The 17,002-nt window shown below is 37.6% G+C and overlaps 1 protein-coding gene across 1 annotated transcript in view; it reads right to left on the reverse strand.

The window, feature by feature from the left end:
* Positions 1-17,002, reverse strand: part of LOC102864573 (aminopeptidase Q-like) — a 154,714-nt gene that overhangs the window by 67,160 nt on the left and 70,552 nt on the right. Inside the window, exons 7-13 of the mRNA XM_006886668.1 lie at positions 14,976-15,119; positions 13,713-13,778; positions 13,561-13,626; positions 12,777-12,949; positions 10,939-11,015; positions 10,504-10,643; positions 1,933-1,988 (exon numbers count right to left, since the gene is read on the reverse strand). Coding sequence (XP_006886730.1) covers positions 1,933-1,988; positions 10,504-10,643; positions 10,939-11,015; positions 12,777-12,949; positions 13,561-13,626; positions 13,713-13,778; positions 14,976-15,119 — 722 coding nt within the window. The remainder of the gene's footprint in view (positions 1-1,932; positions 1,989-10,503; positions 10,644-10,938; positions 11,016-12,776; positions 12,950-13,560; positions 13,627-13,712; positions 13,779-14,975; positions 15,120-17,002) is intronic.

The following is a 17,002-nucleotide window of genomic DNA, read 5'->3' on the forward strand; positions in this document are numbered from 1 at the left end:
GACTGGGATAATTGGGATGGGAGTGTCAGAGACAGTGCGATTGGCACAGGACAGAGTGGAGTTTAGGGCTGTTGTACATAGGGTCACTATGAGTCGCAGGCGACTCGACGGCACATAACAACAAACAACAACAACATCATGCATCCTGAAACTGAGGAAGGATTGAAGCATTTGCTGTAGAAGATCAAAGATTACAGCTTTCAATATGGATTACATGACAACATCAAGAAAATAAAGGTTCTTACCACTAGACCAATAAGCAACATCATGATAGATGGAGAATGAACTGAAACTGTCAATGGTATCTTACTTGGATCCACAATCAACATCCTTGGTACCAGCAGTCAGGAGATGTAGTGTTTTGGGCAAGTCTCCTGTCAGGGATAGCTCTAAAACAGTGAAGGCCAATGATGTAAGTTTGAAGACGAAGATTTGCCTTACTCAGGCCATGTTCTTTTCAATGACTTGCTATTTATATGAGAGCTGGACAATGAATAAGGATGAAAGAAAAACTGATGTCTTTGAGCTATGGTGTTGGAGAAGAATACCAAATATCTGATGGACTGCCAAAAGAATGAACTTGAAACTTGTCTTGGAGAAAGCACAGCCAGAGTGCTCCTTGGAGGCAAGGATGGTGAAGCTTCATCTCTCATGCTTTGGACATGCTGCTAGAAGAGGCTATTCCTTGGAAAGGGATATCACATTTCAAAAGTTGAGGATCAATGAACAAGAGGAAGGATTCTAACAAGATGGACTGACACAGTGACTGGGGCAATGAGCTTAAGTATGTCAGAGATGACAAGGATGGAACAGGATTCAAGTGTTGTTCAAAGGGTTGCAATGAGTCATACTTGGAGACACCACCAACAACAAAAGACTTTCAGGCAATAAAATAGGCCAGCCAAAAGATTAAAGCCTGAGTTGGTTTGGAAGCAGTGGGGCTTGTAAGGTGAAAACCAAAAAGACAGCAAGAATAGAATGATAAGACACAATGACTGTATAAGCATGGGAGATGGAGAGAGGAAGTGAAGTCAAGGATACTGCACACGTTTCAAGCATGAATACTGGAAAGAATAACGTAACAGTATATTTAAAGGAACAATTTGGAAATAAGAAATCTTTAGGATAAAACCATAGAATAAATAGAAGACAAGAAGAAAGACAAGTAGGGGTACAGATTTAGAAGTAATCAAGTAACAATATCATATTTACAAAATTCCCTTTAGTATCTGAGCATATACATAATAAAAATTATCAGTGAGGCCAAAAGAGTGAATAAATGATAACTAAGACAAAACAACAGAAGAAAAGAACATAATCATGATTGAGCTTGAGAATTCTGATAGAAGCAGCAAGAATAAGATACAGTAAGAAAATCGACTTGGTATCCAAGTCTCAGGAAGCGCAGAACATTTTCAAAGGGATGTGATCAATAGTCTCAAAAATTTTGGGACACTTGGGAATTTCAGCAAAGAAATGTTGAATAGGTTACAGAAAGATAAAAGGCGTAAAGATATAAAGCATAAAACAGAAGCCAAAGAAAGAGAGAATAATGGATAACTTATTATATATGCTTCTTATATTGTTTTAAAAATTTTGCACATATTCTAATTTATAAGGCTTAATACTTAACAGCATAGCTTAAGAAAATGATTTTTCAATAAATTAAAATACAGTGAAGCTCTCATTAAAATTGTATCAACAGCCATCACCTTTGGGTAACAAAAATCACTTAAAAATCTTGATCTATTGGTCTGTTTATTTTCAGCAACTTTTATTTGTTATACAATTCAATCATAACTACAGAATTTGGTCCTCATCTTAGTAAATTAGGCATATAATAAAGAAGCAATTTCATAGTGATAATGGTGTTATTTTAATAATAACCTCAATTTACATTATAAAACCACCAGAGAAAAAAAATATACTCACTTAGATAAGGAAAAAGCATCATCAATCAACTGCAGTCTGTGAATAACAGGAATAGCCTGCAGAATTAAATCCAAATATTAGGGCTGTTGTACATAGGGGTCACTATGAGTCGCAAGCTACTCAATGGCACATAACAACAACAACAACAACATGTTGTAGAAAAGATGAGATCATTTTTAAAAATTAAAATACAGTTTTAAAATAATAATAATAATTGTTAATCTTAATAGTTCTATATTTTGTGTGAATTATTACAACTGCAGAGAAATGATAGCTAACTAGAATAGTCTTGATACTGTCTTTTACATCTATTTTTGGTAAGTGATTTCCCAAATCATCAATTCATAAAGCTTAAATATGGCAGAGAATTTTGCCAAAGTATTCCCCAAAACACTACATTTATAAATAAGAAAAGGAGTCAAGTTTGAGGATCCACGGAGAGGAGGGGAGGCTTAATTATAGGGTCACACAATTTGATGGGTGGAGGGAGAATGGGTAAAGGAAAGGGGAAAGATAGTGTGAAAAACAATGTATAGGAACTTTATGAACTTTGTATGTAAGCCAGTATAAAATTTAAAAAACTAATTAGAAAAGAAATCAAGTTTAAAACCCAAAAAACCCTCAAACTCAATGCCACTGTTAGGAACCAACACACTGGTGCCCCTTCATTTTCTGAGACTGAAATTGCATGGGAGCAGACTGCCCATCTTTCTTCTGCAGAACCAGATGCTACTGCCAGGGATGCACCACCTCTGGGTTTGCAGTGCAGCTCCCATTGAACTATGCCACTAGAGCTCCCATGTTTAAAAAGATGATTCACACCCATGTTTATCACGGCTTTGTTCATAATGGCAAAGAATTGGAAACAACCTAAGTGCCTGTCAACAAACGAATGGATAGAGAAGCTGTGGTGTATACACACAATGGAATATCATGCTGCATTGAAAAACAAGGGACTTATTAAATATTATTCAAAATGGGTGACCCTGGAAGACATTAAGCTGAGTGAAATATCTGTCACAAAAGGACAAATAATGCGTAGTGCCACTGTTGTAAAATGGGACTGACAGCTGGGTTGGGGGGAGACTAAGAAAGATGGGATGAATGATGTATACTGCATTGAAACAGATGAGGAAGAGAGCTGTTTAAAAGGGATATGTGATTAGGTATTATTGTCATGAAAGGAGTCCAGAACAAAGGCTGCACAGTGGAGTGGACTTGGAGGAAAGGCATTGTATAACAATGAAAGAATTTTTCTTTTGCTTTTCAAAGAGAAGAATGAACTAGCGGGCAGGGGTGGGCAGAGAGAAAAGGGCAACAATGAATGAATGGAAATCCAAAATCTCCGTAAATTTTCATTAAAAGTAATAATAAAGCAAAAATAGAAAAGATCATTCGGGCCATGGTTTTATCAATCACTTGCTATACATCTGAGAGCCGGAGAATGAATAAGGATTCATTGAAGAAGTATTACCTTTTGAACTGTGATATTGGAGAAGAATAATGACAATCCCATGGACTTCCAAAAGAACAGAGATATGTCTTAAAGAAGTTTCAACCAGATTGCTCCTTGGAGGCAAAAGTAGTAAAGCTTCATCTCGTATACTTTAGGAATGTTGCTAGGATAAGTTACTCCTTGGAGAAGAACGTCTTGCTTGGATGAGTACAGGGTTGGCAAAAGATAGGAAGACCCTCAATCAGATGGACAGACTCAGTGATTGCAGCAATGGGCGTAAGTATGTCAGAAATGATGAGGATAGCACTGGAGAGGACATGGTTCAGATCTGTAGCTCATAAGGCCGCTAAGAATTGTACTCAACTCAATGGTATCTAACAACTCAGAAAAACAAAATTTTAAAAAACCATTTGTTTGTTGATGGGCACTTAGGTTGTTTCCAACTCCTTGCTATTGTGAACAAAGCCGCGATGAACATGGCTGTGCATATATCTGCTTGGATGTCAGTTATGGTCTCTTTGGGGTATATGCCCAGTAGTAGAATTGCTGAATCAAATGGTATCTCTATTTGCAACTTTTTGAGAAAGTGCCACACCACTTTCCACAGTGGTTGTACTATTTTACACTCCCGCCAACAGTGAATAAGGGTTCCGGTTTCTCCACAACCTAGCCAGCATTTGTTGCTTGCTGTTCTGTTAAATCTTGCTGTTCTGTGTGGGGTGAGATGATATCTTACAGTCGTTTTGATTTGCATCTCTCTTAGACCTAGAGATTTTGAACATTTCTTCATGTGCTTGTTGGGCATCTGAATGTCTTCTTTTGTGAAGTGTCGATTCATATCCTGTGCGCATTTTTCAATTGGATTCTTTACCTTTATCTTGTTGTGGTGCTCAAGTATTTTATAAATTCTAGATACAAGTCCCTTATTTGACATGTCATTACCAAATACTTTTTCCCAGTCTGTGGCTTCCCTTTTTACCATGTTGGAGAAGTTTTTGGATGTGTTGACTACAAATTCTGCAGAAGCAGATCATTAAGCCTTTTTTTCATGGCATCACTAGTTCAAATTTCTAATATTTAGGATATCAGTGAATTGTAAACTGCCTACAGCTACACTGGCTGGTAAGCAGTTCCTATGCTTTTGCGTTGGAGGCAGTTCTGATTCATATAAAGCAATCTTATATTATTCAGTAGAACTGCTCCATACGTTTTCTAAGACTTAATCTTTATGGAATAAATTACCACATTTTTCTCGTACAGAGCAACTTGGTGGGTTCAAACTTCTCACTTTTTGGTTACCAGTGGAAAGCTTGATCATGGTGTTACCAAGACTCTTCTAACAGGCAGTAAATAGTACAATTCACTCTCCCCCACCTTGTTTTTGCCAGTGCTTCAATGCAGCTTCCATATCCTTCTTCATTACCATTCGATTCTGCTCACATGGTACTTCCTAATATTTTCAATGTCACTTAGTGCTTTTTGGTACAGTGATTTTGCTGTTGTTATTATTTAAATAAAAGCTACCATATATCTTGGAAGCAGGAGTAGCATCCACTTCTATAACAGCTTGCCTCTGGAAACTCTATGAACCTAGAAGGAGGACGAAAGTTGTACAGGAGGTGTCCAGGACTTACGTTCATAGGGTCGCTATGAGTCGTCACCACCACCAACAGCATAGAGAGAACAGTGGGCCTAGTGGACAAAAAACCATGCTCCTAAGCCAAAGGTGGGTGACTCTTCTCAGCAGTCCTCAGGCCTGCCTTTAATTGACTTTGGTGAAACATATTCCAGGTCATATAGCACTGGTCTGTCCACTTGCTGTACAGAGGTAACTCGTGGTTGCTGTGAAGCTGAACACTGTGACACTGATGAGTCAACTGCGAAAATGGTTACCCATGGTGGACAGTGTTTGGTGAAGCTCCCCAATTAAAACAAGCTTGGAAGCAGGAGTGGCATCGACTTCCATAACAGCTTGCCTCTGGAAACCCTATGAACCTGAAGAGAGGATGAAAGTTATACAGGAAGTGTCCAGGACTTTCGTTCATAGGGTCGCTATGGGTCACCTGTGACTCGACTTGACAACAACAACAACAACGGTATCTCTTGGTTCAGCTGATCTGGCTGGCTAGGCATGTGTCCCCTTCCTATCTCACAAATCCATGTGCATCCCTCTCGAAGCTGCAGGCTCAGCTTAAGAGGACAACCATTGCTGATAGGAGGACCGTCCTTTCATCAAGCATATAGGAAAAGCTGCGCTCCCCTGCTAGAACCTCCAAAGAGACTCTCCTTCGGTCTTCTTTTGATGTTTTCTAGGTCATTCAGTATATTGCCCATAGCATCTTTTGATATTGCCACTCAAGGCTTAAATTTGTTTTTCTCCTCTCTTAGCTTGAGAAATGCAGAGAGGAAATGGAAGCTGCATTGAAGGCACTGGTAAAAAATAAAACCCCAGGAATCAATGGGATACCAATTGACTTGTTTCAATTAACAGATAGATGCAGCCCTGGATGTGCTCCCCAGTCTATGCTAGGAAATTTGGAGGACATGTCTATGGTCTACAGATTGAAAGAGGCCTATATTTGTTCCCATTACCAAGAAAGGTGACCCAACAGAATGTGGAAACTATCAAACAATATCACATGCAAGCAAAATACTGCTGAAAATCATTAAAATTGACTAGACCATAGATAAGGAACTATCAGAAGTTCAAGCATGATTTAGAAGATGCTGGGGCACCAGGGATATCATTGCTGATGTCAGATGGATCCTAGTTGAAAGTAAGTAATATCAGAAGAATGTTTGTGCTTTAATGACTCTGCAAAGGCATTTGTGTGGATCCTGACAAGTTGTGGCTGACATTGAGAAGAATGGGGAATCCCAGAGCACTTCACTGTGCTCATGCAAAACCTATAGACAGGAGGCTGTTGTGTGAACAGAGCAGGGGAACACTACATGGCTTAAAATTAGGAAGGAAGTATGTCAGGGTTGTATTTTCTCTTCATAGCCATTCAATCTGTATGCTGAGGAAACTATTCAAGAAGCTGGACTCTATGAAGAGGAATGTACATTACTCATCAATAACCTGCACTATGCAGATGACATAATCTTGCTTGCTGAAGAAAAGAAGGAATTGAAGCACTTTTTGTAGATGATAAAGAATATAGCCATCAATATGGATTGCATCTCAGTATCAAGAAAATATTCTTACCACTGATCCTATAGACAATATCATGATAGATGGAAAAATTGAAACTGTCTACAACTTCATCTTACTTGGATCCACAATTAACACTCTTGGTACTAGAAGCCAGGAAATCAGGAGACATTGCACTGGTAAAGTCTCCAGTTAGGAACTTCTCCAAATTTTTGAGGAGTAATGATGTTAGTTTGAGGACTAAGGTGCATCTGATTCAGGTCATAATCTTTCTAATCACTTGTTATGCATCTGAGAGCTGAATAAAGAATAAGAATGACAGAAGAACTGATGTCTTTGAGCTGGGATACTGGAGAAGAGCACTGAACATCCCAGGGATGGCCAAGAGAACAAATAAATATGTCTTGGAGAGGCTACAGTCGGAGTGCTTTCTGGAAGCAAAGATGATACTTTTTTGGATGGTATCTGTATTCACATAATTTTACTAATTGGTCATAATTCTACTATTATAGTAATTTATATCCACAAAAGCCAGAAACTTACCGTAGGGGATTTGATTCCCATTCCTAGCAACCCTGTAGGGTATAGTAGAACCACACTATATGGCTTCAAGGTGATACATATTTATGGGAACAGATTACCTCAGGTTTCTCCCATGGAATGGCTACTGGGTTGGGCCTACTGACTTTTTGGTTATTGTTTACCGTAGAGTCATAACCAACCCATTGCTGACCCTCTGGTGGGCTTTCAGAAGCAGTTAAGCACACAGGAGGAGATTGCATATCCTTCTCCCGCAAAGCAGCTGGTGATCTCAAGATGTGTGCCTTTGGGATTGCAGCGCAGCTTCTTGCCACCAGGCCACCATGACAGCTTCTTCTGAACAGATTGGTAGATGTCATTCGTCAGTCTAACATTTTTGGCTTCAGTTTTGGCCCCTTGCTATTGTCAACCCATCGTATGCTTCAATTTTAAGTTGCTTCCTGAGAGCGAGTGAGTGAGCACGCACCCATGCACAGCATTCCTTCAAAATGTTCCAGAACAAGTTTTTCTACCTTGTAGAAACAATTTTCTAATGTTCAAGATATCAATTCATGACATGACCTAGTGTTTTCATGGCTTAGCCATCCTTAAAAATGAGTTAGAATTTAGCCACTCTGAATAGAAAACACTACAGATGCTTTTGTTGTTTTATTCAAAATATCAGTAGCAATTTTTAAAAATTACTAAGCATGTCCTCAATGTCTGAAATATGTCAAGACTCAGTTAAACATTATTTAATCTTCACAGCGATAAGATTGATGTGTTTCATGGCTTTGCAGTTATTGTTTATAGTCATCAAGTAGAAACTGACTCACAGCTGTCTCTCTGGCAAGTTTTCAGAGGATATAAATTGCTCATGAGTTTGCTTATCTTTTTCCCTCAAGAGCAGCTGGTGAATTTGAACTGCATTATCTCTGGGGTAATTCACCACTAGGCCACCAGAGGTCCTCTTGTTACATTTTATAGATGAGAAACTTTGAGCTCAACTACCCAAATAAGAGACCCAAAGAAACAACTTGTTGTTGTTAGGTGCCATTGAATTGTCCACAACTTATAGCAACCCTATGAATAAAAGATCTGAACCCTGGTCTATCTTGCACCATCTTCACACTTCTGACACCCAACAGCCCACTGCAGCTGTTGCCGTATCAATCCACCTGGTGGAGGGTCTTCCTCTCCAGAAAACTGATAAATAGAAATAGAACTTAAATCTCTCTGTTTTAGAACCCAGGCTCTGCACTGATAGACGATACTGCCTCTTCAACTAGAGACACTGCTATGTGTCTCTGGGAGACACTCCAGTTTTACAAACAGAGCCCAAACAAACTGTCCAATAGCATGTACATAGCACGTCACAGGACGGCCAACTCCACAGACTTCTAAGCCAGGGTTCCTCCTCCCATGGGCGCTTGGTTTAATTAAATTAAAATCAGACTAAGCTAGCATAAGTTGTCAAGCTTATACACTGCATAATTATTTACAGTAATAACTTAAAGTAGCATTGGAAAATCATGTGACTTATATGTTATTAATTCTCTTCTTTGAGAAAACGTATTTCCAGGAGTAATATTAATGCTATTGTTATTGTTTACCATCAAGTTTGAACTGATCCATAGATGACCTCCTCTAGTGAGTTTTCAGAGCAGTTAATTCGCATGGGAGGTGATTGTTCATCTTTCTCCAGCAGAGCAGCTGGTGGATTTGAACCATGTGTCTTCATGATAGCTGTGCAGCTTCTTACCACTAGGCCATAGTGTCTAGTATATATAGCTATATTTTGACCATGTGAATCATAATAAATTATAGTTAACATTGAAAAGAATAGGAACCCCAGAACACTTAATTATGGTTAAGAGGCAATGTGTACGTTGACCAAGAAGCAGTTGTCTGAAAACAAGAAAAAACTGCATAGTTTAAAATCTGGAAAGAGGTATGTCAGGATTATATCTTTTCTCCATATTTATTCAACGTTTATGCTGAGAAAATAATTTGAGGAACTGGAGTATATGAAAAAGAATATGGCATCAGGATTGAAGGAAGACTCCCCAACAACCTGCATTACACAAAGGACACAACTTTGCTTGCAAAAAGTGAAGAAGAAACATTTGTTGCAGAAAATAAAAACTACAACCTTCAACATGGGTTACATCTCAATACAAAAAAAATCCCCTAAAAAACCAATCCAGAAATCACCGCTTGACCAATAGGCAATATCATGATAAATGGTGAAAAAACTGAAGTTGTTAACTATTTAATTTTATTTAGATCTACAATCAATATCCATGGTGTATCAGTCAAGAAATAAAAAAATATGTTGTACTGGGGAAATCTGCTATCAAAGACCTCTCCAAAGTACTAAGAGAAAGGATATATGTTTAAAGACTAAGGTATGCTTGAGCTAAGTCTTTTCAATTGCTTCCTATACATCTGAAAGTTAGACAAATGGCTAACGATGATAGAAGAAGAATCAATGCCTTCGAATTGTGGTGTTGGAGGAGTCCTGAACTGACCATACCAGGGACAGCCAAAAGAAAAACCAAATCCACTTTGAAGGAAATACAACCAGAGTGCTGCTCCTTTAGACACAAATATGATGAAACTTGGTAACTGTACTTTGGGCATATTTTCAGGAGGAATTGGAATCCCTGGAGAGAGAGTCATCATGCAGAGGGTCAACAAGAGAGGAAGAACCTCCACACAGGGGCTGACCCACTGACTACCACAATATGGAAAGGCGCAGATTTGTTGTTCACAAGGTCAGTATAAGTTGTAGTCAACTTGAGTGGCACTTAACAAAAATAATAACCACACTATGACAAGGAGCTCTACTGGCATAGTAGTTAAGCACTAACCAAAGGCCAAAATTTGAAGCCACAAACTGTCTAAAGAAGAAAGATGTCTGCTTCCACAAATTGCAACCTTGGAAGCCCTGTGGGCAGTTCTATTCTGCTCTACAGGGTCGCTGTGAGTTGGCATTGACTCAGTGGCATTGGCGTTTATTATGGACTTAGAAATATTAACCATACTTTTACCTACATCAATTCTACCTTTTTATTCCTATCTTAAAGCATTAAAATGGGCAAAAGCATTTATGGAACTTGCCTAAGACTACAAAGTAAATTATTCATAGGAAAATTTATCCTGATTTCTACTTGAGAAGACAAAGTTTTATATAGAAGAAAAATGAAAATTCAGAAACAATCAAATTTTCTCTTATAAGAAGTGAGGAAGTTAGGGGTATGGGTGGAAATTCTCTTTCTCGTTTACCCAGATTAAAGGCTGGGATTAGGGTGGAGTCTCTTCTCATGAGGCAAGTTTATAAAAGTTTGGCTCTAAAAAGACTAATCATCACAATTAACAAAAGTGCATTGTTAATTATGATGCTTAGTAAGGGTAGCAGAATTAAAAACAGGAGTTTTACCTTAGGATCCTTTTCAAGCTGCTGATTTAATTTCTTCCAACCTAATTTATCATAATTAACTCGATAATATCCAGTCATATTCAAATTTAAAATCACCCAACCATGGTCAGAATCTGAACTTTGCATTTCAGGGAATACCTCTGCAAAAGAATATGTGTATAGTTTAAAATAATACGGTTTTAAAAAAAATTGCACTTTCATACAATTCGGTCTTAATCCAAACTCCCCTAAAGGCCAAAAAAAGATAAATTTTGAAATGTCTTACCACACAATTTTTACATACATAGTGGTTGTTGGAACTTTTCTTCAAAACTATGTGTAAGATGTAATATTTAACTTTTAAACTAGATAGTGTTTCAAAAACTAGACATTTCAACATTTAATTCTCTGCCTTTATGTACACACATGAAAATGTTTTAAAAATGTTTTACTTACTGCTTCTCTTATCAAGCCAGACTAACGGTTGTGCCGTTCCATTTTTTATCCAAAGAATAGGGACAATCCATGTGTCACTTATTAGAAGAAAATGAAAAATTCCATTATTTTTCACATTTAAGAATATAAACTCTGAACCAACATTAAACGAGATGACAAAACAGCAGACAGAACTCAAGTTCTTTGGTTCTCTCCTTAGGATTTGCAAGATTTTGCTTTTAGGATTATTTCCTGTGGTTTTTCACAAGCTAGTTTGCTTTAGCTGCTTCTTTACTCTTCTCTCTTTGTAGAGATTTACTTCTTCTAATCTGTTGTACTACTAACCGAAAGGTCAGAGATTTGAATTGGAGAAAGTGGGCATTCTTCTCCAGTAAAGATTTACCCTCTAGGAAACTCAGTGGAGTGCCACCTTGAGTTGACATCAACTCAGTGGCAAAGGGATTTGGTTTGGTACTTGATGGCTAGTGGTCAAGGGTTGTTTCTAGGATTATAGCCACCTATTTGAGGTAACTCAAATGTTGCAGACAGGCTCAAATCCCTCTGTGCCAAGGGAGCAGTAATTTAAGAAGAGAAAGTCTGTCAAGCACTTCAAAATACATTTTAGCCTCAAACCTTTTCTCCATCTGAAAAGTGTTGGATAGGAGTCAGCTAGGACATTAGTATTTATTGAATTCTTCCACATTCTTCCACAGAGGTGGATGTGATCTGGATGAAGTTGTAGACCATATGGAGTAAGCATATTAATCATCTGAGCGGACCCACCACTTGGGGTTTGGGTAACTTTGCAATTTTGCTCAAATAATACAAGCTTGGTTTCTCCAAGCTTAGAACTATGGGTCTGTGTTTACCTGCATAGCTAAGATACATACATCATCTCAAAAATAACAAAATATTTTAATAAATACATAAGTAGATTTTTAAATATCAATAAATCATGGAATTTAAAGAGAAGAAGTAATTTTAAAGAAAGCGGGAAATTTTCATGTTGGTATTTGAAAATTAGTTAATTCTCTGTATAATACTTCCTACAAGAATATGTGACGGTTAAAACTAATGAAATACTTGAAAGTATCTAGCAAGTCAAGAAAGGGGAGCAAAGGAGAATGTGATCAATGCTCGGCTACTTCATACTCCTTATATCATTTTCTTTACAACACTCTCCTGGGTGTTATTACAATTATAGATACTGCAAGCCATTACAATTTTCACTGCTAGAATTTTGTAGATAATGCAAGTGAAACCCAGAGAGTATAAATAAAATTTAACTAAGGTTTGAATTTTAGTGAAGTCAGTATTTGAATCTGAGGTCTAATGGATTCTAAGGTCATACTTCTAATATTAGAGGTATAGATACACATACACACATATCAATTTCTCATAAGCATAGTTACCACTCATTTCTTTTTCTAGAGGTGACAACCTTACCTTAGCTAAAATACAGACATTTGCTAACATAGGACCCATTCCCTTAGCTATTAAGTGTCTACTTTTAGTTCTCTTAATTCTTCTTATCTAGAACCTCAAGTAATTGATTATTTCGTTTAAAGAGCAAAAGGAGGTGCATTAACACCCTTCTCAATGTTGATGTGGCCTTAAATTTCAGGGAAAGGCCCTGCCTTGAATCCCTAAATGCGGGCTCTGACCCTGCTCCACACCCCAGGGCTCTTGTCCATAGGCAGCATCCCCATAAGGGCCCTGAGTGGAGCCCTAGGTCACCCTCTCTGTTAATCTGCATAATAGTGTTTACCAGTGGGGTGTTGCTTCTTCCTCTCTGGGCTTCATGTGACCATCTCTTAACCTCAAAGGAAATTAAGACAAAGAGAAGCAAATCAACCTACTTGTGAGTGAGAAGAGTCTGATTTTTAATTTTTTCAAGATAAAATGGCTCCTGCTTCATCATGCCGGTAGATACATTTAAGGTGATAACTGGAAAGCCACTCTTGTGTGTCCAGCTGTCCATTATACTTTTCACTGTTGCAGGTAAAAGAATTTTGCTCTGATTATCTATGGCCTGTTTTAAAGAAATCATCACAAAAGCAGATAAATCTATCACCAAAACCTCTTGAGTAGCCATCTCCTAAAAAAAACAAAACAAAAAACCCTAAAGTGCTAGTTTATTCCTTATTTATATAATAATCCCCAGAGGTTGACAGTCTGGATTAAATTTAGAATTTGTTCTCTTCTATTGTTAGAAAGCAGTAGCTCTGTTGGGATAGTCAGTAGGGATTTGCAAAGTTAATCCAAAGGTAATGCCTCTTTGGTGGTTCAAATCCACTGGTGGCTCCAAGGGAGAAAGGTGGGCAATTTACATCTTCAGATATCCACTGGAGGGTCTTCTATGAACCAGTTCCACCTCAATAGCAATGAGTCATATAGGAAGAAGAGTTCCTTAATTAATTAGTTCATTCTTTCAATACATATTTATGGTTCTGATATATGCCAAGCTTTGTTCTGCATACTTGCAATGTTGACAATAAAAGATACAACCTTTGATATAGGGAATATCACAAACTAGGCAAAATCATCTTCCTAGGCACTTGGCACAAGAAGACCTCCTCATTTTATTGCACCGGATCATGTAAAACCACTCATCAATGCTGTGTCAGAAAGTAAGACAATTACCATTTGAAAATGCCTCCAGAGATCATCTTGCTCAGCATTTGAGTAAGAAAATGTCTCCAAATATGACTGCAAATAGAAGAGTTAAAATAAGTAACATGCCAAGACATTTTATGTTTCCTGTTGTCTAGGTAGCAAAAATTTCATTGACTCACCTTCAAGGCTCCAATAAACAAATTCTCATTCAGGAAACTGGCAAGCATCCGTGCCATGGATGCTCCCTAGGACACAAGAAATTGTCCGTTATTTAAAAAAAAATATTCAATCTGCACATACTGACACTTCTACTTTTATAAGCAATATGCTTTTGATAGTATTTTCTACGATATTTCAATGCTTTACTTATTATAAAATATGCTCATAAAACAGCAGACTCACTAATGAACAGGGAATAGGGAAGTAAATATACATAAAGAGTTTTGAGTACACAAAAATTTCAAAATTTGAGATATTTATACGACAAAAATAAATCTCTACCCAATAAAAGGATTCACTTTAAAAGTAGTAAGTTCTCTAAAATTATTTATAATGGTAGATAACACTTGTTGTGTACCGTGGAGTGAGAACCAACCCAGAGTTGACCCTCCACCAGGTTTTCAGAGGCACTTAATGTTTGGAAGGAGCTTGCCCATCCTTCTCCCTCGAAGATAGTACTTAGGTGCTAAAATCTACTCGAAGCAAATCACTGTCATTATGCTGATTTTGACTCTTTGTGACACTCCACTGAGTGTCTGAGGTTGTAAGTCACAAAAGAGAAATTTGCACATCTTTCTCCCATGGAGCTAAGAGTGGAACTGAACCACCAGAGACACAGCCTATCAGCTAACAGCACAACTCACTATGGACTACTTCCTAAAAGCTCCCCAAGTATTTACTAGAAGCATCAATTTAACTGCGTTTTCTGAAGCCCATCTGTCAATATAATTAAGATGCTGATATTTATTATTTAATAACCACATATTAATCTATAAGGGAGCTCTGATGACACAGTCCACAGGGAGTCTTACTGTCAAAGGCAGGGCCTCGTGGGCAGGTCCAATCTACCATTGACTCCACAGTATAAAGTTGAGTAATCTCCTCTTGTGCAATTCACAGCCTAAGAAAATCCATTGGAGGGTCAGCTATGTGTCAACCCCAACTTGAAAACTCTATAACCCACTTATGGAATCTTGATGACACAGTAGCTAAACATCCACAGGCTAAACCAAAGTTAGTGATTGAAATCCACCAGCTGCTTCTTAGGAGAAAAGATATGGTGATCTGTTCCCGTAAAGATATGCAGCCTAGGAAACTCTACGAGGAACTCCTAACCTTTCCTATAGAGTCACTATGAGTTAAAACAGTGCACAATAATAAAATTACTCATTTAATGCAATTTTCTAGAAGAATGCAGAGTTAAAAGAAATGACTGCTTTTACCTTGTTGTAAGTGAATAAGTCAAATATTTCATTTATTTCACTTGTTTCTGTGAAATTTTCCACCTTCTTTGACACAGCTCTAGACACCAGGGCATGATCTTCTCTGAGGACACCATTTAAAATGTTAGAAAAAAAGATTTCATTCTATAATGGAAAAAAATGAATTGCATTAACTTCTATGGTATTACTGAAATACAAAATCCAATGTCCTCAAAATCCTAAGGAAAAGTATATTAAAGGAGGAACCATCATTGAGAAATGCTATGTGAATTCAAAATATCAAGTAAGTTCCCTTTAATAACAAAACTCATGATAGTTTTCATTTTGTTTCTTTCAAAAACATTCTTTTCAAAACCAAAAGATTTTTAATTTGGCTTTTCTGGCCATTGTGTTAACCCCCTCTGGTGGTGTGGTCTCTAGAGGCTTCAGCTGCAGACTCTTGATTTACCTGTACCCTTTGAGCAGTGTCTTCTACATCATCAACAGCTGTGGGGCTAACATCAGAGGGAGACCTAGCCAGACTGTAAAGAGACTATAGTGAGGCATAGAGCCTTGGAAATGGACACAGCCAGATGCAGGTAGAGTTAAAGGTTTTACTTGTTAGACAATTGGAGGAAGATGTGATTTGTGATTACTACGAGACAAAACTTGCTGGATGATTGAAGAAACCCTAGGCTCTTGCATTTGCATTGCTGGATTGAACTTGGGCTTGAATAAACCACATAACTATGAGTAAGGTCAAGTCCGTGATTCAATTTGCAACACATACTGAACCCAGCAATTAGCAAAAGTAGATGCAGGAGTGTAGGAGGCCATATCTGACCTTGTAGTTCTTATTTTAGTACTGTGGATGTTGTTGAGCCAGTTACCTTTATGGAGTAAATAGACGTTGGACTTGACCTTTCCCATACTGTTCTTATTTCTTTTACAAATTGAACTAACTTCTATAGTTTTATATAATAAAAAATCCAATGTCCCCAAATGTCTTTGAAAATATATATTAAGGAGGAAGAATCATTGAGAAATGCTATGTGAATTCTAAATATAAAAAAAGTTCCCTTAAATAAAAAAAATTATGATAGCTTTTTAAAATTTTTTATATTTTAAAAAATTGTTTTAAAAACCTAAAATTTTCTATTAATTACAATATGAAAATTAATGTGGTTTTCAAGAAATTATCCATTTTCTCCCTAAAGAAGTTTCTGGCTCATTGCATAGGGCTTTCCAGGGAGTAATACCTCTAGGTAGATTTAACATTCTAGAATGTCATCATCGGTAATTTTATAGCAGTGCCTTAAAATCAATCATGTCTCTCTTAAATGGACCATTGCCAGCCAAATGCATTTCAGACTTATAAACAGAATGCTGTTGTAATAAGTTGCATTAGGGAGTAAATCCATAGGCTAAATATTAGTTAATGACTCATGTAATTTATGATAAATATATACTACATCTACTCTTCACTATCAAATATCTTACTACCCAACATTTTAAATTTAGAACTATGTTGTTGTTAGGAGAGCATCAAGTCAAGTATGACTCACAGCAACCCTGGGAACAAAAGACCTGAATCCCATCCTGTCCTGTGCCATCCTCACAATCTCTTAAATGCTTGTGCCCATTGCTGCAGTCACTGTGTCAGTCCACCTGGTTTAGGGTCTTCCTTTCCTTCGCTGTCTCTCCACCTTCCCAAGCATGTTGTCTGACTCCAAGGAACAACCACTCCTAGCAACATATCCAAAGTGTGAGAGATGAAGCGTCATCATCTTTGCCTCCAAAGAGCACTCTGGCCACACCCTTTTTAAGGCAGTTCTCTTTTTCTCTTGGCAATCCGTATAATCTTCAACACTCTTCTCCAATACTATAGTTCAAAGGCGACAATTCTTCTGTCATCCTTATTCATTTCTCACCTCTTAGATGCATAACAAGTGACTGAAAAGATCATGGTTTGGATCAAACACACCTTAGTCTCTAAATTGACATCATTGCTCTCCTACATAATTTGGTGAGGTCCCTGACTACAAGAT

The sequence above is a fragment of the Elephantulus edwardii genome, unplaced genomic scaffold (assembly GCF_000299155.1).
Source record: "Elephantulus edwardii isolate Elephantulus edwardi_28Jun2011 unplaced genomic scaffold, EleEdw1.0 scaffold00050, whole genome shotgun sequence".
Classification (NCBI taxonomy): domain Eukaryota; kingdom Metazoa; phylum Chordata; class Mammalia; order Macroscelidea; family Macroscelididae; genus Elephantulus; species Elephantulus edwardii.